This window comes from Typopeltis vanoorti, chromosome 22 (genome assembly GCF_054136105.1).
Source record: "Typopeltis vanoorti isolate ZY-2024b chromosome 22, IOZ_Tvanoo_1.0, whole genome shotgun sequence".
Taxonomy (NCBI): domain Eukaryota; kingdom Metazoa; phylum Arthropoda; class Arachnida; order Uropygi; family Thelyphonidae; genus Typopeltis; species Typopeltis vanoorti.
This window is the reverse complement of record NC_143570.1, coordinates 20889141-20909675: the sequence shown is the minus strand read 5'-3', so window position 1 is coordinate 20909675 and position 20535 is coordinate 20889141. Positions and strand designations below refer to the sequence as shown.

At 36.9% G+C, this 20535-nt stretch overlaps 1 protein-coding gene across 1 annotated transcript in view; it reads left to right on the top strand.

Annotated features, from left to right (window-relative positions):
* Positions 1-20535, top strand: part of LOC150094199 (popeye domain-containing protein 1-like) — an 86237-nt gene that overhangs the window by 35054 nt on the left and 30648 nt on the right. Inside the window, exon 2 of the mRNA XM_090412276.1 lies at positions 12299-12898. Within this exon, the coding sequence (XP_090268402.1) occupies positions 12432-12898 (467 nt within the window). The 5' untranslated portion in view covers positions 12299-12431. The remainder of the gene's footprint in view (positions 1-12298; positions 12899-20535) is intronic.

The following is a 20535-nucleotide window of genomic DNA, read 5'->3' as shown; positions in this document are numbered from 1 at the left end:
TTCCTTCTCTCCGTAACCTCAAACCCGAATATGTTGACGTGCTCCCTAAGTCCTCTTCATTCAAAGAAACTTGCAACTCAAATAATTCGTTTTTAAACTTCCATAGTCTCTTAGACACTGATCACCATTCTGAAGTGGGGTCAAAATAATTTTTAGTGTATTTCGTTGTTACTAAAAGCCAATTCTGTCTTATTTATCGGAAGAAAATCATCTACTTTACTTCTCCTTACTTTTGATAATATTCTAATTCTGAGTCATGATCAATTTTGTCTTACTGGATTTACATTCACATCGAATGGCGTACACACATCACGTTCATAACCTCTTCAACCTTTGTTCAACACGAGTCTTCTTGCCCACTCAATTCCGAACATTCTATAAATCCCAAATCCTTCCTACCGTAGAACACTCCTCACATTTAGAGTAGTGCCCCCCCACCATCCAAGAATACTCGATGCAATCGATGCAATTCAAAGGGGACTACCTGCTTAACAGACGATCCCCTCTCTCTCACACACACAAATTTTATCCATTCGCTTTCTCATAGACGATTTGTTTCTGCATTGCTCCACCGAACAGGCCACCAACATTCCTCTGCTTTCCTCTAATCATGGGAGAACACGAGAAGCTTCTGGTCAATATCCGTAAACATTTCAGTTCCAAATCATTGCATCAACTTCTCCCTTCTTTCTATCTACTTCTGTTCTTTGTAATAGTCTTCACCATATCTTATTCTCCAATGAATACAACCTCTGAATCTTCGAGGAAGGCATTAGAAGATTATTTCTGTTAGGATAAAAAAAAAAAAAAACTCATCAAGCAGAAAAGAAGAACTTTTATCCCAGTCATCTAACCCTTAAATCAACAATTAGTTCAGTCATTATATAGGAAAAAGTAAATAAAATATATAAAAAATTCATTGAATTCCATCAGCGTGCAAAATATTATGACGTTCTCGTTCAAATAGTGTAAATTATAAACAGCGCTAAAAGATACCGTTATGGTTTATGATTTTAGGAAAATTGTGCAAAAAAACGATATTTCCTCTTCTGAGAGATAAATACAACTTAATGGGATACAATCACAACAACTCAATAGTTAAAAAAATAGCTGAGAGAAAGTGTAAAAAAATATCTTCTACCAACTTTGCAGATTTATATATATACCTAGAAATGTCTATAAGTCTAAAAATGAAGAAAAAAATTTAAGTAATATTTACCGTTTGTATTTTAAGGTTGCAGATGGATCTTGCACACATTCTCTCTCTCTCTCTCTCTCTCTCTCTCTCTCTCTCCCTTCTTATATATAAATGGTTGAATGCAGATTTAGTCGCCTGATAGATATGAGAAAAAGTTTGTGTGACTAAAGCCAGCATTTAACGATGCGTTCAGGTTTTATTTTTATTCTTGTTATTATTATTAGAAACTGGAGATATGAAATTTCTGCGAAGGGCAGCAGTCTGTATCTCTAGGACAAAAGAATCACAGAAATGCGCAAAGAACTAAAAATAGACTCAGTATTGGACAAAGTACATGAATACCAAAAGAAATGGATTGAACATATCGAAAGAATGGACAGTTGAAGATACCCCCCCCCCCCCAAAAAAAAAAGTAAATACTCCGATACCACTGAGTTGGAGGATATAGAAGTCAGGGACTTCCAGGAAAAAGATGGAGAGAGAGACCGTAACAGGCGTAAATCCCTTGAAAGGATTATTATTATTATTCCGGAATCGGAGGTCGCCTACTCCAGTGGTTTAAAGCATGCATAAAAACCAGGAAGCACACCACACGTATAGGATCAGCATACAGCAAAGAGGTACCGATAACCTGTGGAGTACCGCAAGGAGCTGTCCTGTCTCCTATTCTATTTAACAAATGCACACACGACATAAGCCACCTTCCCCTAAAAAATAAAATCTTCCAGTACGCAGACGACACTGCCATAGTATCCATTCACAACACTGCAAAAATCGCTTACAAAATATGCAACACGACATCAATCAAATCACTAACTGGCTAACCGAAAACGGCATATATATAAACCCTGGAAAAACAAAGTTAATGATATTCAAAAACCCCCAAACCCTACCCATAGAAACCAAATACCTCACTATGCGACATCCATCCTCCTATACACAAAGCGCCGATCCTAAAACCACAACCATCACACAGGTGAAAACAACACGCTATCTCGGACTTTACTTCGATGCTGATCAAAGTTGGAAGAGCCATACAAACTACCTACACACCAAGCTTAGGGTAACAGCAAGCAAACTATATCGATTGAAAGATATTTTCCCGACACACACAAAAATACTAACTATAAAGCATTATGTGAAAATATTTTAAGATACGCAATCACATCATATGCATTCTGCGCAGACTACAAACTTAACAGGTTACAATGGTTGCAAGGTAAAATGTGTTTTATCCGCAGCATGGACAGGACACAAAATATTAAAGGTGAAACACTTATGCCACTACACAGTCATGTTAAAACACTACCTCAGTCCAACCTACAGAGTAACCAAAACAACATATCAGATAACAAGACCACAGTCAATAAACTACATAACACATAAGTACAATAATCACTACGGAAAAGCCACCTGAAACTTCTACGTACCTGACATGATAAACAAACTGCCGTTCGACGACAGAAACCAAGGGACCTACAAGGAGCTGAAACAGGCGTTACATAAATATTATAACGAGAATGAAAGTTATAGAAATTCCTCTCTCTCTGTCTCTCAGCCACCTTAGCAAACTCCTCTCAAAAAAACACCATTACAAGGACACAAAAAGGATGCAAAAAATTTAAACCGTGCACAAGCAGTAGTAGTCTTTAAGCACTTACCTGCAAACAGTAAAATCAACACCTAGCTTGCGACGGGTATAGAAACAAAACCACGAAACCACTGCCATCTATTATCTTCCTTAGATAAGTTCTGCAAAGCTTCGAGGAAGAAATCAGAAATCCCTCCCAAAGAAACAAGTAAATATTATAATCGATTTAATAAAAAACGAATCATTGTAAATTTAAATGAATCATTGCAGATATGAATGTGGAAAAAGATGTAAAACGCATTATAAATATCATTATCTATGCAATTTAGATAAGATATTTTCCTAGCATTCTGTACAGAAAAAAATATATATATATATAAATAGATAGATAATCGTGTAATCTATCCTGTGTAATTGAATCTGAATTGAACCACATGTGAAAAAATTCACTACGCGTTATTCCCGCTTCCTATGCAGGGTGCGCGGGTTACTTAGATGCGACTACTTGTAGTACCACTCCCAACCGACCTGTCGTCTGGTCTGTAGCTGGGGGGGGGGGTGAATTTTTGACTGTAGAGGCGTATATTCATGGAGCCGGTTTGTCTGCTTGCGGGATGAACCCTACTGCCCGCGCCCAACACCGACTTACTTGGCTATGCCTGAGGAGGATCCACAAGTTCCTCACGTCTTCGACGGGAATCGAACCTGGGACACTCCTTCCCCAGGCATATAGTTGCGAAGCAAAAAACCACTAGGCTAACTTTGCGGACATGTGAAAAATTGTAGTATTATCTCTTAAATTGTATGTAATTATATTAAGTTATATGTATTATATAAATAGGAGTATTTATCTATTACATAAATTGTATGTACACGTATTTTATTTATTAGACAGATAATAAATTATTATTATTAATTTATTCACATAACTAATACACAGTCAAAAAAAGATACTTTCAAACAACAGTTTTACTGGTGATACAGAGCAATTCAGATTCTGCCCAAGAATCTAAAAATAGTCCGTCAGGTAGCGTCCTAAAATATATTATTATTATTAATGAATGATGATGATGATGATTGTCTTGTTAGATCTTTTAAGCGCCATCAAAGATTGGCTGTATGACTTCACTAGAGACATGAGATTAGCTCTAAGATCTCTTTATCTTTCTGTCTCCCTCAGTTTTTATGGGACTCCTAAAAGTCACAAAAAATATTCCGTTACAGCCAGTTTGTCAAAAGCACTGAGTAGTTAAAATCTTCCTAAATATATATATATATATATATTTAGGAATAATATATATATATATATATATATATATATTCAAATGATTCAAAGTGATTCAAATGCTGCGAAACTTTGCAGAAATACATTGTATCATGTGAAGCAATATATGAGAGAGAAAAAAAAAGTAGTTTTTCAAAATTCACCACCAGGGGCGTTGTAAAACAAAATGCTTGAAATTTACATATCATGCAACTTGCAGTACCAGGAAGGTTTTAAAAAGATGGATACGGGATTTTCCCCTTCGATCTGATTGTTAATACCGTCCACAATGATGTCACTAATCTTGCTCCAACGTGCTTTGTTCGTAAAGCTGCTACCTAAACAAATGCAATGCCGTTGCTGCAATCCGCGGATTTCGTGGCCTACACAAATGTCGACGAAGTCCACTATCTCCGTGTGATCTGCGACGAATGATTAGTCGTTTTGAAGAAACGGGATCATTGGGAGTCATACCTGGCAGAGGTCACAAACCAATCGGTTTACAATAAGTGGATAAAGTTGCTCCTGCTGCGTTGTAAAACAAAATGCATGGAATTTGAAGATACTGTGAATACTCGCAATTGTGAGGTATGCGCTACGCAAAACCCGTACGCAATTCAACAAATTCCTTTGAATTCACCCATAGTCACTGTCTAGTTTTAAAGCTTCGTTTGTCATTGGACCATTTTTGTTTGAGGACATTCGCCAGCCGGGTACTGTGACCTGCTCAGTTACTACAGAGAAATATCCCGATATGATAAACAATTTTGTTGTGCCACAGCTGCAGCAGTGCCTATGCATGAACTTGGTCATTTTCATTCTGGATAGGGCTCCTTCACACATCGGTCGATTTGTATAGGAGGTTCTTCGAGAACATTACACGAAAGCTAGAGTGATCAGCCGTGCGTTTTCTACTGCAAGACCGCCGTTCATCTGAACTAACTCCCCTGTGAATTCTGGATCTGGAGATTTCTCAAAGACAGGGTTTATCGAGATCATCCTGATAACTTGCCAGCTCTGAAAGACAGCATAATGCAACATGTGCGCAACATCAGTCCTGTCGTTGAACACTGCAAAGGATGCAGTTTGTGGCAAACCGGGAAGGGCAGCACATTGAACAGTGAAGCCCGTGAATGCATAATAGAAGTGAATAAAAATGTGTTATTTATGCTTGTGTCCCTTTTCTCCTTTATACACACAGAAAAATTACTACACCTACATTCGGTACATCATACAGCGCCCCTGGTGGTGAATTTTTGAACTACATTTTTCTCTCAGATATCGCTTCTGCATAACACACAATGTATTCCTGAAAGTTCTGCAGCATTTGGATCACCGGGTGGCTCTCCACAAGGCCTTAAACAGGGATACTTTAATTTTGATTGCCCTGTATATGTATATAAAATCGCTATAATCAAAATCGCTATAATGACCACATCATCTCCACACTGCTCAACCGACACGAGACCAGAGAAATTTCTAATGAAGAAGAAAAACAGAGGATTCATCACGCTCCCATATATTAGCTCTATTTCCATAATACTAGCAAAAATACTTAAGGAATATAAAACCAAAGTAGTATTGATCCCTTTTATCAAGATGAGAACACTACAGTGATCCACAAAACCTTCACATAACCCATTTTAATATACTGGTGTTCACCGGCTATGGTGTGATTGCCGGTCATCTTACTATGGACAGATAGAAACACCAATTGAACAACGTATTGAAGAACACGTTCGAGATCTTGAAAATCATAGGAGTGAAGCCTCAGCTTTGTCAATACGTGTTCTCTTCAGCTAACTCACAAAACGTTTCACAAACGAGACGCCAAGCGTTATAGGATAAATCAGAACTATTAAACTGTTCCTATGATACAATGGAGAGAAAACCCTGGAAGTCTTTGGAAATGGCATTAGATCCTAAACAACTAAATATTAAAACAAGTATCAACTTGTATCAACAAGTGCGCGTGAATGCGTCCACACGCACAACGTTCTGAACAATGCAACATACAATTAGAAATATTTTCAAATAAATCAATCTCTTCTATAACTACATAACAGCTGTCACTTTTATAGTCCTTACTGGTTTGTCTACTAGTCTGTGTGTTTTTCATCTGAAGATATCCTGTGCAATTAGGATGAAACGTCGTGTTATTAATTGAAATAAATGTTATCTCATTCCGGTGTGTATATATTTAAATGTTTAAAATGCCATCGACCAATTGTTGCAGATTGGAAGGTGTCACGTTATTGCTGCCAAATGCTCGTTCCACTTCATTCCAAAGATGCTGTATTGGAATGAGGGGTGTGGATTGAGCTGGCCACTGAAGTAAAGGAAACTCAGTATAATATTCCTCGAACCACTTCAACACGCTATGCGCTTTGTGTCATGGCGCATGGTCTTGCGAGAAGTGCTCATTTGACAATTGGCAAACTGCAGCCATGAATGGATGAACATGATGAGCAACGGCGTTCAGATAGGCTGTGGCATTCAGGCGGTGTTCAACTAGTATCAGGGAACCTAACATGTACCAAGAAAATATTTCTCACGCCATTACACCCCTTCACCAGCCTTAACTGTTGCTATTTGGCAAGAAAGGTTCACGGCCTCGTGTTGTTCCACCATGTTCAGTTCCAGACCAGGCGACATGTGCCCAATCCGTGATAGCATGCAACGAACCGTGAGCTTCCAGATGATATTCTGACCACCTCTTTTGTATATCTTTATTTTACAATCCTTGCCATGCTTCCCTGACCTCGTGTATCAGTGAGCTGTTTTTTTGTCCACAAGAATGACCGTGCTTGAAATTGCATGGTTATGACCCCCCCCCCAAACACTATTGTGCGTGAAAAGACCAGAGGAATAGACGTTTGTGAGATACTGGCACCAACAATCGTACAACGCTCAAAGTCACTTAAGCGCCTTTTACCTATTATGATGCATCAAACACAAAAAATAGAACCGTCGTATGACTGTTTGCCTGATTCATATAGCAAACTTCAGACACGTGACTTAACATCTTCAGGAAGGCTCTATTTTCCTAAATGGGGAGATGTTCCTAATAAACTGACCACTCAGTATATATTAAGGAATAATTTAGCCCACACGCACGGAATTTATTTGCTATAGGCCTTGCAACCTTCCGTGCGTGTGCGGGTGATATAAAATTTATATATAACCTTAGTTTTTGTCTTTCTCTCTCTCTATTGTGTGTGTGTGAGAGAGAGAGAGAGCTATTGTTCACAACTTAAATTTGATTAACCACGCATCTGGTCGGAACATGGAAGAATATCAGCACTACTCCGAACCAACCAACCAACAAAGTTTTAAAGCTTCTTAAATGGGCTTTTAGCTGGTGATCATTTCGACGTTATTTAATTACAGTGGCCACTCACCTTAAGAGATATACATTCGTTGTCCAAATACTGTACACGACACCATTTCTTCAAAGAGCAGCGGTCTACAAAGGGCAGCTGGTTGTGCAAGTCGTTAATTCTGTTGGCACGCATCACTTCAACAGAAGGTGGGACTTTATGCAGGTGCGACTGTCACTAAAACACGTCGTGCGTCATATTTCTTTGCAGAACCCCAAATAAATCCATCATTGGATGTCAGCTTAATACTGAGTGAAAAAAGTACGTCACAGTTTCCATGGAAACAAATTTGTCTTGATTCAGAAGCTAAAAGTTTTTATCATGCACATTTCTTCGCCACTTCATCAACAATTCATTTGGAAGCAATTTTCCTTGAAACTAAAGGTATTACCTGAAATATTTATACTCCATGAATAGTAGGGGTAACTGTCCTGTTGGTTATTAAAGGTTTTGGCTACAATACAAATTTTTTGGAGTTGGGTATAATGACCTGGATGCTGACCATTGGGCTGTTCTTTGCGAGGAATGGTACTGGATATGCAACACTTCTGGATAATGTAGTGCTTCTTACATCGTGGCACTTTTACAGAGGGGAATCCATGTTTTCTTTAACATGACAGTGTACGAAGTTATACTGCAGATGCTATTGCGATATGGATTTAGGAAAATAATGTGACAGAACTTGAATGACTTGCACAGAGCTCCAATGTAATCCCAATACAGTTCATCCCGCAACTGTACATGGATTAGACTGAATAACTAGTGATCCAAAATATTATATGATCACAAACTAGTTGCGAGTATGCCTATAAGGAAGGAAAGTGTGTTCAGGGTCAAAGTAGGGTCCCATAGGATATTGAGATATGTGGAATTTAGGATTCTCTGAAATTGTCCGTAGCAGTGTTCCAATACTGATTGCCACGCGGTGTATATTTTATGCAAACCAATCATACTTGACTAGTTCTTAGATTCTTGCTGATAAAAATTGGTAATGAATAAATGATTGCATTTTGGCAATATTGTCTCTCGGAAAGACCACGAAGTGGATATTACAGTTGGCCCTGAATTTGTTATGCCTTGAAGTTGTGGCCGGCGCATTCTTTACTATGCGTTGTTAGTTTTAGAACGCTCCAAGCTGAAAATTCAAACTTGGGTGTTTTTAATTTAATTTAATTTATTTATTTTTATTTTTATTTTTGGGATGCTTGCAATTTGCATCGGCGTACATGATTTTCTTTTTTAATGTAGACGGCAAACAAAATCACGATTATTTTCTTTTGATGGTTTTAAAGAAGAAAAGTGTTTTATTTTGAAAATACGAAGACTATGAACTATGTTCAACACAGACTCCTCTTCCCGTATTCCATCCTGACATTTGATTCGATATGTACAAGCAGAGAAAGTTATGTCCTTACTGTGAAAACACCACGATCCAAAAAAGGAATGTAACAAGTGTTCAGAACTTGAGGAAACAACCAAAAGTCTGATGGAGAAGACTTCAGGGTCTAAGGAGGATTCTTCATAACTTTAAAACCTATCTGTTCCATTGCTGTTGCAGTGTTTTAATGAAGTGCCGAAAACGGACTTGGATCTATTATGTAAGCCTACTACTACGAAACTCACTTTTTGCTTGTCTCCGAAATCGTTTACTTGACTTATATATATATATATATATATATAAGTAATTAATTTTGTTAGCCTGATTCTTTCCACTGAAAATCACTTAAAATCAAAATTGAAATGACTGGACAGATTTTACTACCGATTCATTAAATTCCAAAGCAGTGCAAAATCATTTCGAATTCATTTACAAATAAAAAGAGTCCGATTGAAATAAAACTGAGTTGAGATGATACATTTTAGTGAATATCTGAAATAACCAATTCTCATAAATTTCCATTCAGCGAAGAGCAGATACTGTCTTATTAATGAGTAAGTATTAAGTAAAAATTACCTTCGTCTTTGATATTGTTTAAATTAAACAGCGTTTTATAGTGGCCGTAGGCTTTCATTTAATTAAACTGTTAATGAATTGAAAACTAAATTAAATTAGAATTAAACTTAATGAATTTCCATTTCATTGATTATCATGGTTAAGAGTTTGTTTATTCGACAGCAATGCTTTAGTTAATTGTGAGAGTGTATTACCGAGACTACTCTGCTTGGAAAATTTTGCCCAGCTTTTAAGTCAGTCGTAAAAATCTAAAACTACTCAGTTAAAAATATTACTTTCAAAGAATATGCGAATGAAAAGCTGTACAATCAATGATTAATTGTATAGTGAATGGTGATTAGTCTTAAGTGTGTTTTATTGACATTGAGTGACTTTTAACATCAAACCTGAATCCCGTCTATGAAATACACATTTCCATCTAGTTTGGACAAAGGAATAACACGTCGTGCCATAAGTTGAACTGTAATACAAGATAATTGGAAGTACTAGTACACATCTTACTTTTCAGACACTGAAAGTAAAACCTATGATAGTCATGGAAACATTGTTTCATCGTCTCAGTCACCAAACGAAATTTTTTAATGTATATAAAATAATGTATATGTCTGACAGCAAATGCCAGTGTTCGGATGGTCTTTAACAAAGTGAATACTGCATAACTTATTTTCATATAAAATTCATATTTTCATGGTCTCCAAATTTCTAAAAGCAGTGGACGGAACTTCTTTTTCTCCCTCTACCTCTACAGCCCAAATCGAGCATTGACCTCCTGGATTGTTGCCTCTAAACCTACCTGTCTAAATTCTTACTTCTCCAGTTTGGACTGGACATTGCAATATGATGTTGCTATGGTATCTGTTCATCATGATCTTGGTTTTACTGTTGGGCTTTTACCAAGAATTTTCCTATTGATAATTTTCTTAAGAATACTGTCATTTTCCATACGACTGTTGGGAAGTGTACGATTAAAATAATGGATGCCGTATCATGTCGGTATATTCTGTTTTGATTTATATATCTAATTAATATGCGTGTGCAGTCGAATCTTTATAATTTGATCCGTATTTATATTTTCAAAATATGTACATACTCAAGTTTTATTTTCATATGAAAGGAAAGAAAGCCAGGAATTGCTATTTAATGAATAATATCTAATAAAGCAATAAAAATTTTAAAGATATATTGTATCCAATTAATGCGGTATACATTTTCTCAAATACAAAATATTTAAAACCAATAGCAGTTAACGTATATTTATTCCCATTTCTAGGTAAAAGTGGAAAGCTGAACTAACAGGGTGATCCATCAAGTAATGAATGGGTTTAAACATTTAATAACTTTTTTAATTTTTTTTTTATATTCTTTTTTTTTATAATGACAGCTGTTAGTGGTTCTGGCTGCAGCGTCATAATTTTTGCACGAATGCTCTCTTTGAACTGTTGGATTGTCTAGGGCTTGTTCACATACACCTTTTCCTTCAGGTAACCCCACTTAGAAGAAGTTGGGATCCGTCGGATCTGAAAAACATGATTGCCAATTAATTATATTGAATTATATAATGACCCCTTAATAATAATCGAATGCTCAGTAGAAGGGACGTTCGCATTTGCTGTGCTAGGTTGCCTGAAGATAAACTTAAGTTCAAATCTAGTTGCCGACTAGGAGAACTTTTTTTCTAAGTCTTTCTTCGAGCCCTTCCCGACTTAGTCAATCACCGGCACAGACATGAGAGTTTTTTCTCCCTCGGAAACTCGGGTTTTCGTCCCATAAACTCAAGAAAATCTACCGTAGAATCCACTATTTCAGACAACAACATATCCTGTTATGGTTAGGTATCAAGAGAAGGCAGCACTTGTTTGCCAGTTTCTTCATCGGTTGTCGCTTATAATTAGTGACAGTCTTGGACCACCAGCTATCTCTGATTGACTACCGGTGGAGATTGAACTGCCCACTCAGTCTCCAAAAGTTAGATAGGGCTAAAACGGCCTCCTCCAAAGTCATTAGCTGATTTTTTTTTATTTTCAAAATAAAAAAAAATATTTTTATATTCAAAAATAAAATTGCACGATTTTGGTTCGTTGTTGGACTGTGAACGTTTCCATGATGATTTTTCCAAATGTTCCTTAGATTAGCAGAAAAAAACATTAATAATCAAAAAGTATTCATATTTTAAACTCCTTCTATGGGCGTTCTGTAGAAATCACAGACAATACTTTAACAGCATAAAAAAAAAACGCGAGCTTTGGTAATAATAAACTATTATGTACGTGAATGAGTCGATAATAAATCATCTACAAATTCTGCTTAAATAGTTAGGGAATATTATTCTCGAAATATTAATAAACGTGATATTTTATTTTTTAAAAGTATTAATCTGGTCAAAATTTCATTTAGAATACTTTTTTTTTTGCTATATATTATATGCTGTAACTGTCCGAGTAACTTTACAAATAGAAATTATGTTGCCTTTGTGCGAATCATCTTTCAGTTCTTTTTTTGTTACTTGAAAAGAGAATATGGTATGAGTTTTCTTACAGACTTCGACTCAAAGCGAAAAGTGTAATTGGCGTTTGTTTCTGTATCTTCTTTGAGTTATCGCCATAAAATAAATAATGTGTGTGTGTGTGTGTGTGTGTGTGTGTGTGTGTGTGTGTGTGTGTGTGTGTGTGTGTGTGTGTGTGTGTGTGTGTGTGTGTGTGTGTGTGTGTGTGTGAGAGAGAGAGAGAGAGAGAGAAGAATTTCGATGATAAAATACAATCACTTCAACTTATAGAGGTTTGTTTTCATCTCGCCTAGCTGTATTGAGCAGAAGAAAAATATCCAAACATTTTATTATCTAAAACATGCATAAATGAGAACTATTTACATATTTCTATTCTATATTTAATATTCTTCTTTTCCTTTTTTATAGGGTCTTGAAGAAGTTTGCTTTCAGCCGTCCATATCTGTAGATGGCAGTAAGATGACAGCGAAATGGACACAGCGGTAGCTGCTGGTCACCTAGTAGGAGAGGCTGCACCACATGACCTGCCTTACAGCTTTCCATGGTCATGCGTAACAGGACCGGTCGTTTTTGCACCGACTGGGAAGGATCCCACAGTGTGCTCTTCCACAGTGCCAACCTTTGCTTTGCTCTTGCCTTTCTGGTGCCTCACAGATTTCATCTCAGCGTCTTATTACTTCGTAGTCTGTTGGTGGCAGGCTTCCTGATGATCACAGTCTGGGCTGGAGTAGAGATATGCGCACCCGACATTCTAGGGTGGAATTTTACCTTTCTTCTCACCAACTGTGGCCATTCTCTATACCTCAGTTACAAAAATCTACCCCCGCGAATAGACTCTAAACTGAAGGATCTTTACAAGAAAATGTTTTTGCCCTTGAGGGTTAGCAAAAAGGACTTTAAAGAACTCACTTCAGGAGCTCAAGTCTTCTCGCTCCAAAAAGGAGAACACTATGCCTTAGAAGGTGCCAGTTCTACCGATGAGAGACTCTCTATTCTTTTGCGTGGCAAGTACGAATCCGTAGCTTCATATCAAAGTGGTGTGGATAATTATTAATGATGTGATATATTACATTATTTGCATCACACTTTAGGTTATTTCTTAAGGTTACTTTGAAATGTTTTGAAGAATTTATTTCGATTTTTTTTGGAATCGTAATAAAAGTTAAGTAGCACATCCAAATACAATAACGTATTCAAATAGACAAAAAAATAACCATCTGGTCATGATCATTTGATTCTTTTTAAGCAGACCTATACATGAATGGTTCGAGCATTATCACAGGTAAGCCAGTAGTCAGGAAGAAAGAAGGTCATTGACATTTTCGGAACGCGTACAGAATGTAGTTTCTTGGAAGCACTGCTGAAGGAAATGTGTTCTACATGATGGAGGTAGCATAGGTGCATGGACAGGAGGAGCAGCTAGATAGTGTTACCGGAGTTTAACAGAAAATTGATGTTGATTGATTGCTGTTTGGTTTTTTAGGAGAATAATAGACAAAGTAGACACTCTCTTTTGTGCCAGAGAATAGAAAACAAGTTGAATAGGCAGTGGGAGATCATTAATCAGTCTAATTGTTATACCATTTTGTTTCGGGAATGCCCTTTGACATCGGAAACAATTTGGTGTGAAGTAGCGTAGTAGTGGAAGCCTAGTTTTTCGAATGTCGTTTATGCAAGGAAAAGTTATTGATATCACTAGAAGAGAAATCCCTTGTTTATTGGTAACCGGGGTTGCAGAACTCTTGAGTGAGTTCTCAAATTAGACTATACGTTATACTTATATTTTACAATTCTGAAAATCCTTCAGTTGTTTGCGGATATTTAGGGTGATTCTGTTTCATTCTCTTTCATGCAAAATAACGGACGCTCGGTTTTTTTTTATTTATTTTTATATTCATTTCACTCATAACACCTACAATATATTACCATGCTGAACAGACTTTGAGTTAGATTACCCAAGCGGGCTCTAGAAACCAAACATGGCACTTGTTAAGCCTCACCTTGAGCCTCCAAAATGAATGTGGTAGTCTTACACTGTGCAGTGAAAATCATCTGTCGCTTAAAAACATTCGCAGATATACATACCACAGTAGGACCTGCTGTTCGTTGGAAAAAGGAGACGCTATCCACGTGGCCAACTAGGCCAGAGGAAAAAAGTTTTCATGACTCCTGTTTCAGTCCCTGGAGTTAAATTAGCTCATGTAGGTGGCTTCCTGTTCAGAAATATAAATCAGGTTTGCCATTAATGTTCCATGTATTCAACACCTGTTGAATCACAAAATGCGATAACTAACTGAGAGTGTAAAAACAGTCCGTGATAATCGTAAAGGTAATATTATACAGGCAAATCGACAAGAGAACATGCGTAATTTATAGTGAAAGGAATACTATTGTTGATGGGTAGATGGCATTGTGCGTAATGGAGAATTAAGTAGTGGAGACGGTGAGTCTATAGTTGGAGAATTGGAGATGATGAGATAGTGGAGTAAAGTGCCTTCCCTTCTCCTAAATAATTTATAGTGAAAGGAATGCTATTGTTGATGGGTAGATGGCATTGTGCGTAATGGAGAATTAAGTAGTGGAGACGGTGAGTCTATAGTTGGAGAATTGGAGATGATGAGATAGTGGAGTAAAGTGCCTTCCCTTCTCCTAAATAATTTATAGTGAAAGGAATACTATTGTTGATGGGTAGATGGCATTGTGCGTAATGGAGAATTAAGTAGTGGAGACGGTGAGTCTATAGTTGGAGAATTGGAGATGATGAGATAGTGGAGTAAAGTGCCTTCCCTTCTCCTAAAGGAGAACATTTTTTTACCTTGGTGAGAAGGTTCCCGCAACTAAATACGTTATCAGTGGATCATCAGAAGAGAGAGAGAGAGGTTTCCCAAGTCAATGTCTATCGGTACGGTTGGGAGGTCGGAAACTTTGAATGGATCATTTTTAGGCACTCAGAGTCTAAAAAGGTGTCGGTTAACTCTTTGAGGATTCAGATTAAATACTTGGAGATCAATCAAGAAATAAAGCTAATCTATTTTATTTACTTTTTTTTGGCTAGCAGTAATTGAAACACTTTCTGAGTCTCTGCAGTTATAGACGACAAAACTTTGGTTCCAAATACCTGGTTTCCATCCCGTCTAGGACGCGAAGAACTTTTATCAGGGTTTTTGAACTGAAGGTGGGTTAGTGGTAGAAGTTTTTTTTTTTTCTTCCCAGGAACTTGGCAAGTAGAACACACGTAAGTTATATAAAAAGGATACTTATAGGCATAAGTCTAACCGCCTTATCCTGGTTATGAAATCCAAGTTCCAGATGACCATTTTCATTTCTCTCCACATTTCAGACGTACTTCTGTCAGAAGTATAAACGACTGGGTGAGAGAAAAAGGCTGTTTGAAATTAGAGAAAAATAATAAAATAGTCTTTTGCTTTAAGTTTATGCTCTAACTAGAAAAAGATTACCAGAGGGGAAAAATCGCAAAATAAGCAAATTAAAGCAAAACTGCGCACGGGGTTATTATGATCATGGAACGAAGGTAAGCAACATGAGAATAAAATGAAGAACATGCAGATGTTTAATATACATTAACCATTTATGCTTAGTAGAATAATTTTAAATTTTGTACGTTGTTTTTATGTGGCTGCTCACGCACTTCAACATTTAAGTAGATTTAAAATTCAGCAAACAAAAAAAATTCAGCTGACGCCTTTTTATAGGGAGTAAGCGAGACAATTTAGCCCTATCTAACTGTTGGAGACTGAGTGGACAGTCAATCTCCACTGGTAGCCAATCAGAGATAGCTATCGCTAATTAAGTGGCTCGCAGTGAAGAGAGACGGCTCAACAAGTGCCGCCATCTCGTGGTCCCTAACCCTAACACAATATATTTAATGTCTGAAATAATGTGGGTTCTACTGTCGATTTTCTTGAGTTTACGGGACGAAAAACCCGAGTTTCTGGGAGAAAAAACCCGCTTGCCTTTGCTAGAGATCGACTAACTCGGGAACCGGTCGAAAAAAGGCTTAGAAAAATTTCCTCTAGTCGCCGACTAAACTCTCGAAAGCAAGTCTTCCTTCATGCGGTCAAGCGCTGTGGTATGCAAACACCGCATACACTACTGAGCTACACAGGCTCTTGATTTAAAATTTTTCCTAAAAATTAAATGCTGATTTTTTTTGTTATTATTTAAAGCAATGCTCGCTATTGTTAAAACTTCCTACAAATGGTTACATGCAAAAAAATAAAAGGAAAGAAATTAGACAAGAAAAATACATCTTGCAGTTTACCTTACTGGCTATAAACTTCCGGGGATGTTTCTTTCTGCTGCTGTCCTTGAAATTATGATTACAGAAATCATCTGGATATCAGATGATTTCTGTAATTTCAAAACCCAACTGACCACACTTTTTCATGGTACTTTATAAAAGATTAATAATTGAAAGGTTTCTGGTAAGGTAGTTAATTACAGATTGGATGAGTTAGTTAGTTATATTCGATATATTCCATAAGTTACTTTAAGATTTTGCATGTAATATGTAATTCTGATCCTTAGATTGCATAACATAATGTTTATCGTTTCGTTTGACAGTGACTTCACTTTTTGGTTATGGTATAATATTAATATGATAATTCCTGTCATGTTGTTAGAGGGCGCCACAAGACGAAATGCAGTATCTGTGCAGAAACATGATTTTTTTAGAATCCTTTGGGTGATAGATGATTTTTTCTCTCCCGTTATGCAAATATTATCCTGTTTATAGAATTCTGAAGATTAATTAGCTGGTCTCATACGTGATTAGCAGGATTTTTCTTAGAAACTCAGTCCGCGAAGGCAAGTGGTCTTCTGGTAAACTGCCACAAGAACAGATGCAATTAAAGGAAATAATACACAGATCTCATAGCAGTGGCATTGTTCTGAACAACATGCTTAGGTTTACAGCATTACCCCGAATCCCGTTTTATCTAACTGTTCCACGATATTAGTGTGCTCAAAGCTTACAGCCTTTCTCGGATATCCCACCCATAAAATTCTTCTTCGTAAGGTGCCATCTTCTATCAGAGGTCAGCGACCATCTTGGCGAACAAACTACGTTCTTGCGTTGATCTGAGCAGTTGTACGCCGCTCTTTCCTATCCACCCATAAAATAAAAAAAGCAAATAAAAAATGTGAGATGAAAATATATAAACAGGAAAGCAGGGTTGACAATCATTAGTGAGTATGGAGATAAAACCCATAGTTAATATATCTAAAAACAAACAACTTAGCAGAGTTTCATGAGAATTTTTCCTCATAAAAAGTAGAGAATGCAATTGAAAATCGAGAGTTCTAAGTATATATGTGTTATAAACGTATTTCTGTCAGAAAATTTGCCGAGACGTATTCTTACTAAAAGAGTAATCTCTGGTGTTTAATTTTCTCATGACTACATATTGAAATGACCGCTTGTTTAAGGAAAACACTCGACAAATTTTCCTAAAAATTCAATGTTGATTTAATGCATCAGTGTTGTAACCTTATAATTAAAGAATGCTGATTACATAATAAATTTTGCTACACTATTAATTAACATGTAGGAGCAACATTTACAGCAAAGCAGGTTTTTTCCCTCCCGGAAAATCGGGTTTTTCATCCACATACAGGCAACCGGCCTTAGTACACGCAATTTGCACACGAAATATACAATTAGCGGCAGTAAATGGCGTTGTGAGTAGCTGATGGATTGTGGTGTAATGTGTCAATAGTGACTTTGTGTGTAGATAGAGGCTTAAAGTAGTGTAGACAGTGGGTTGAGTAGAGTGGAATGTCCGCCTCGCGATGAGGCCTTGGACTTCTTGAAGGTGTCACATAATAATAATTACGGCCTAATTTATGGAACTTTTCAAACATTTTTGAAAAGTGTATACACTTGTGAATGAATGATGATCAATATCTGATCATCATTCCAACGAAGTTCCAACATTTGTATAACCTAACGGGAAGTTTTATGTTTTCTTGGACACATCTTGATGTGTAAATCACAGGTGCACTCTCTTCGAATGAGCGCACACAACTCATTTTAAGCGACCATTGCAGAATAATAATACCCACAATCACTAAGATGCATATTTTGAAGATCATTCGTATCGTGTTTTTATCGAATCTTGATTTTCAGCTTAATCATTCTGTTCAGCAGCCGTGATGAACAAGCATATTGTATGGATATGCTATAAAAGTGTGAACAGTACAGCTTGACCTGAGCCTGGAAAATTTCGTCAAAAATAAAATAACTGAAGAGCCCATGCTCTACGACGCAGGTGTACCAAGTAATGCAGAAGCAGACTACTTAAAAATTGTCATTTTTCTGTGGAATCACTTTATTTCAGATCCTTATGACGACTATTGGTTCCAGTTCCAAATCGAAAATACTTTTACCCTTTCCCTGCCTGACTTACGAGGTACAGCACAGAATAATGTAGTCCTTTTTTTTTTTTTTTTGATCGGCAGAATGTTGCGTGCTGAGACAAGTTATGAGATTTTCGATTTTCACTAGAAATACTCGCGTGTTAATTTGAATCAGTCGTTGTCAATGGAGTGCGTGTTCTACTGTGTTTCAAGGGTGAGTGATTATTACTTAGAATAAAGGTTTAATATTATTTTTTGAGCGCATTTGGAGAAGTCTACAAATGAGACCCTTGAAATATTAAAAAAAGATAGATTAAACCATGTCACCATACGCGAAGTTGTTGTTGAACACCCACGAAATAACGGCGAAAGGATATAAAATCTGGTACAATCAGGCGATTAACTTAACCATATGATTTGAGACACCGATTTCAACTCCAAAATCATGGCAGAGAAACAGTCTATGGCTGTTGTTGAGCTTTAATGTTTATGAGAAGAAAAACGAGCATATTGTTTTATAGCATCTATGGACATTAAAGCGAGTGTAGGGAATCATCTGCACATTCTGTTTTTTTATATAAAGAATCCATTTCCAGTTTCCAGCCTGGTTGGCTGAGTGGTTCACATACTAGCTCTACAACCAGCTGGTTAGAATCCGCCATGGGCATGGATGGCTGTCATTGTCTTCATGTGAAATATGAATTTTTTTTTCCGGTGTGAGCCCACAGCCCTGCTTATTGGTCTTATTGAGTGTCTTGTAAAAGTTCCATGCTTGGTTTCTATGGAACGTGATTTCCGGATTATGCAAAAATATAAAAAATAATAATAATAAATACTTTGCCAACCCGCAGTATTAATTCACTACAAGTTTACAGCCTTTTGTAGGTGAGAGTTACGTTAAAAAAAAAAAAAGTTAAGATGTCTGGCAAAAGAACCATTCCGACCAGAAGGTCGTGAAAAAATCGTTGTATCGCTAGTGTGATTTCTAGAAATAGAATAATAAGCCAATTAAAATCTATAAAATATGTTTTTTTATATTTTTGTCTCATCTCTCATTGCCTATACTAACTTTTTTGGTCCCAGAGCTCTAGATATCGATTTCATTCTAAACGCTATCAAAAACTGCCAGGATATTGGTTGGGTATGAACGATTACTGGGATGCAAGATCAAAGTACTTTATTAACAGGTGAAGTCCGTTATCTCTGTTGTCGCTGTTGTGTAGAAAAAGTAAAGAAAGGGTTATGTTTTAGGTTTAGTTTATTTTTAATAAGTGAACTGAAATGCATGCTGATTTGGTGAGGTTGAGTTTGATTAAATGGTAGTTCTAAATGATTAGTCGATATTACGATGAACCAATAAAGTGTTTAATTAGTAATTACAATTTTATTATTATTATTATTATTATTATTATTATTATTATTACGGGCGACTCCAGGGAGTCCTTAGACTCATCGAGGGAGGCCCTAAACATGTCCACACAACTATACGACATTCTCACAGTATCTATCATACCTTGCCTTGAACTCACTCACCGTCATAGCACCCACAACAGACTCTGGCAGCTTATTCCACTCTTTCACCACTCTAAAAGTAAAGAACCCAGCTCTAACACCCTTGCTGACCACACTCTTGCCCAGCTTCCATATATGTCTCCTAGTTCTCCCATCACCAGTCTTGATCTGAAAAATATCCTCTGATATTTTATAGAAACCCTTCAGTAATTTGAATGTCTCAATCATATCTCCCCTTTTCTGCCTATCAACTAATTTCTGCAACCCACAAATCTTCAACCTGTTCTCATATGGTTCATTCCATAGACCTACTATCATCTTGGTCACTCGCCTCTGAATCCTCTCCACCTCCTCCCCATCAAGAAGAAACCTAGGTGACCAAATCTGGGCACAGTAGATGAAGTCTTATCAAGGCTCGGTACATTTTCTTTATAGAATTCAAAGTAGTTTATCCCATCAGTCTAGTTTATAAAGCAGAATACTTGTTTCGCACTTACGTACAGAAATCAGCCTAAGTGAACTTTACATTGTCCTTTTATGTTTGATATTTGAGTTCTGTGTGCTTAGGTGCATTTGTTCTCTAACTAGTTTGTTTTTGGAGGAAAAGAAACCTATTGCTTGCCCCAAGAAGTAGTCGTTTGCCTCCATTCAGATGTGTTTAGTCTAGTCTAAATGCGTAGAATATTCGATGATAGTAGTAGGAGTGTCACTAATCACCAAATAGGGGTAGGGTAAATGGTGAGAAGTGACGTCAG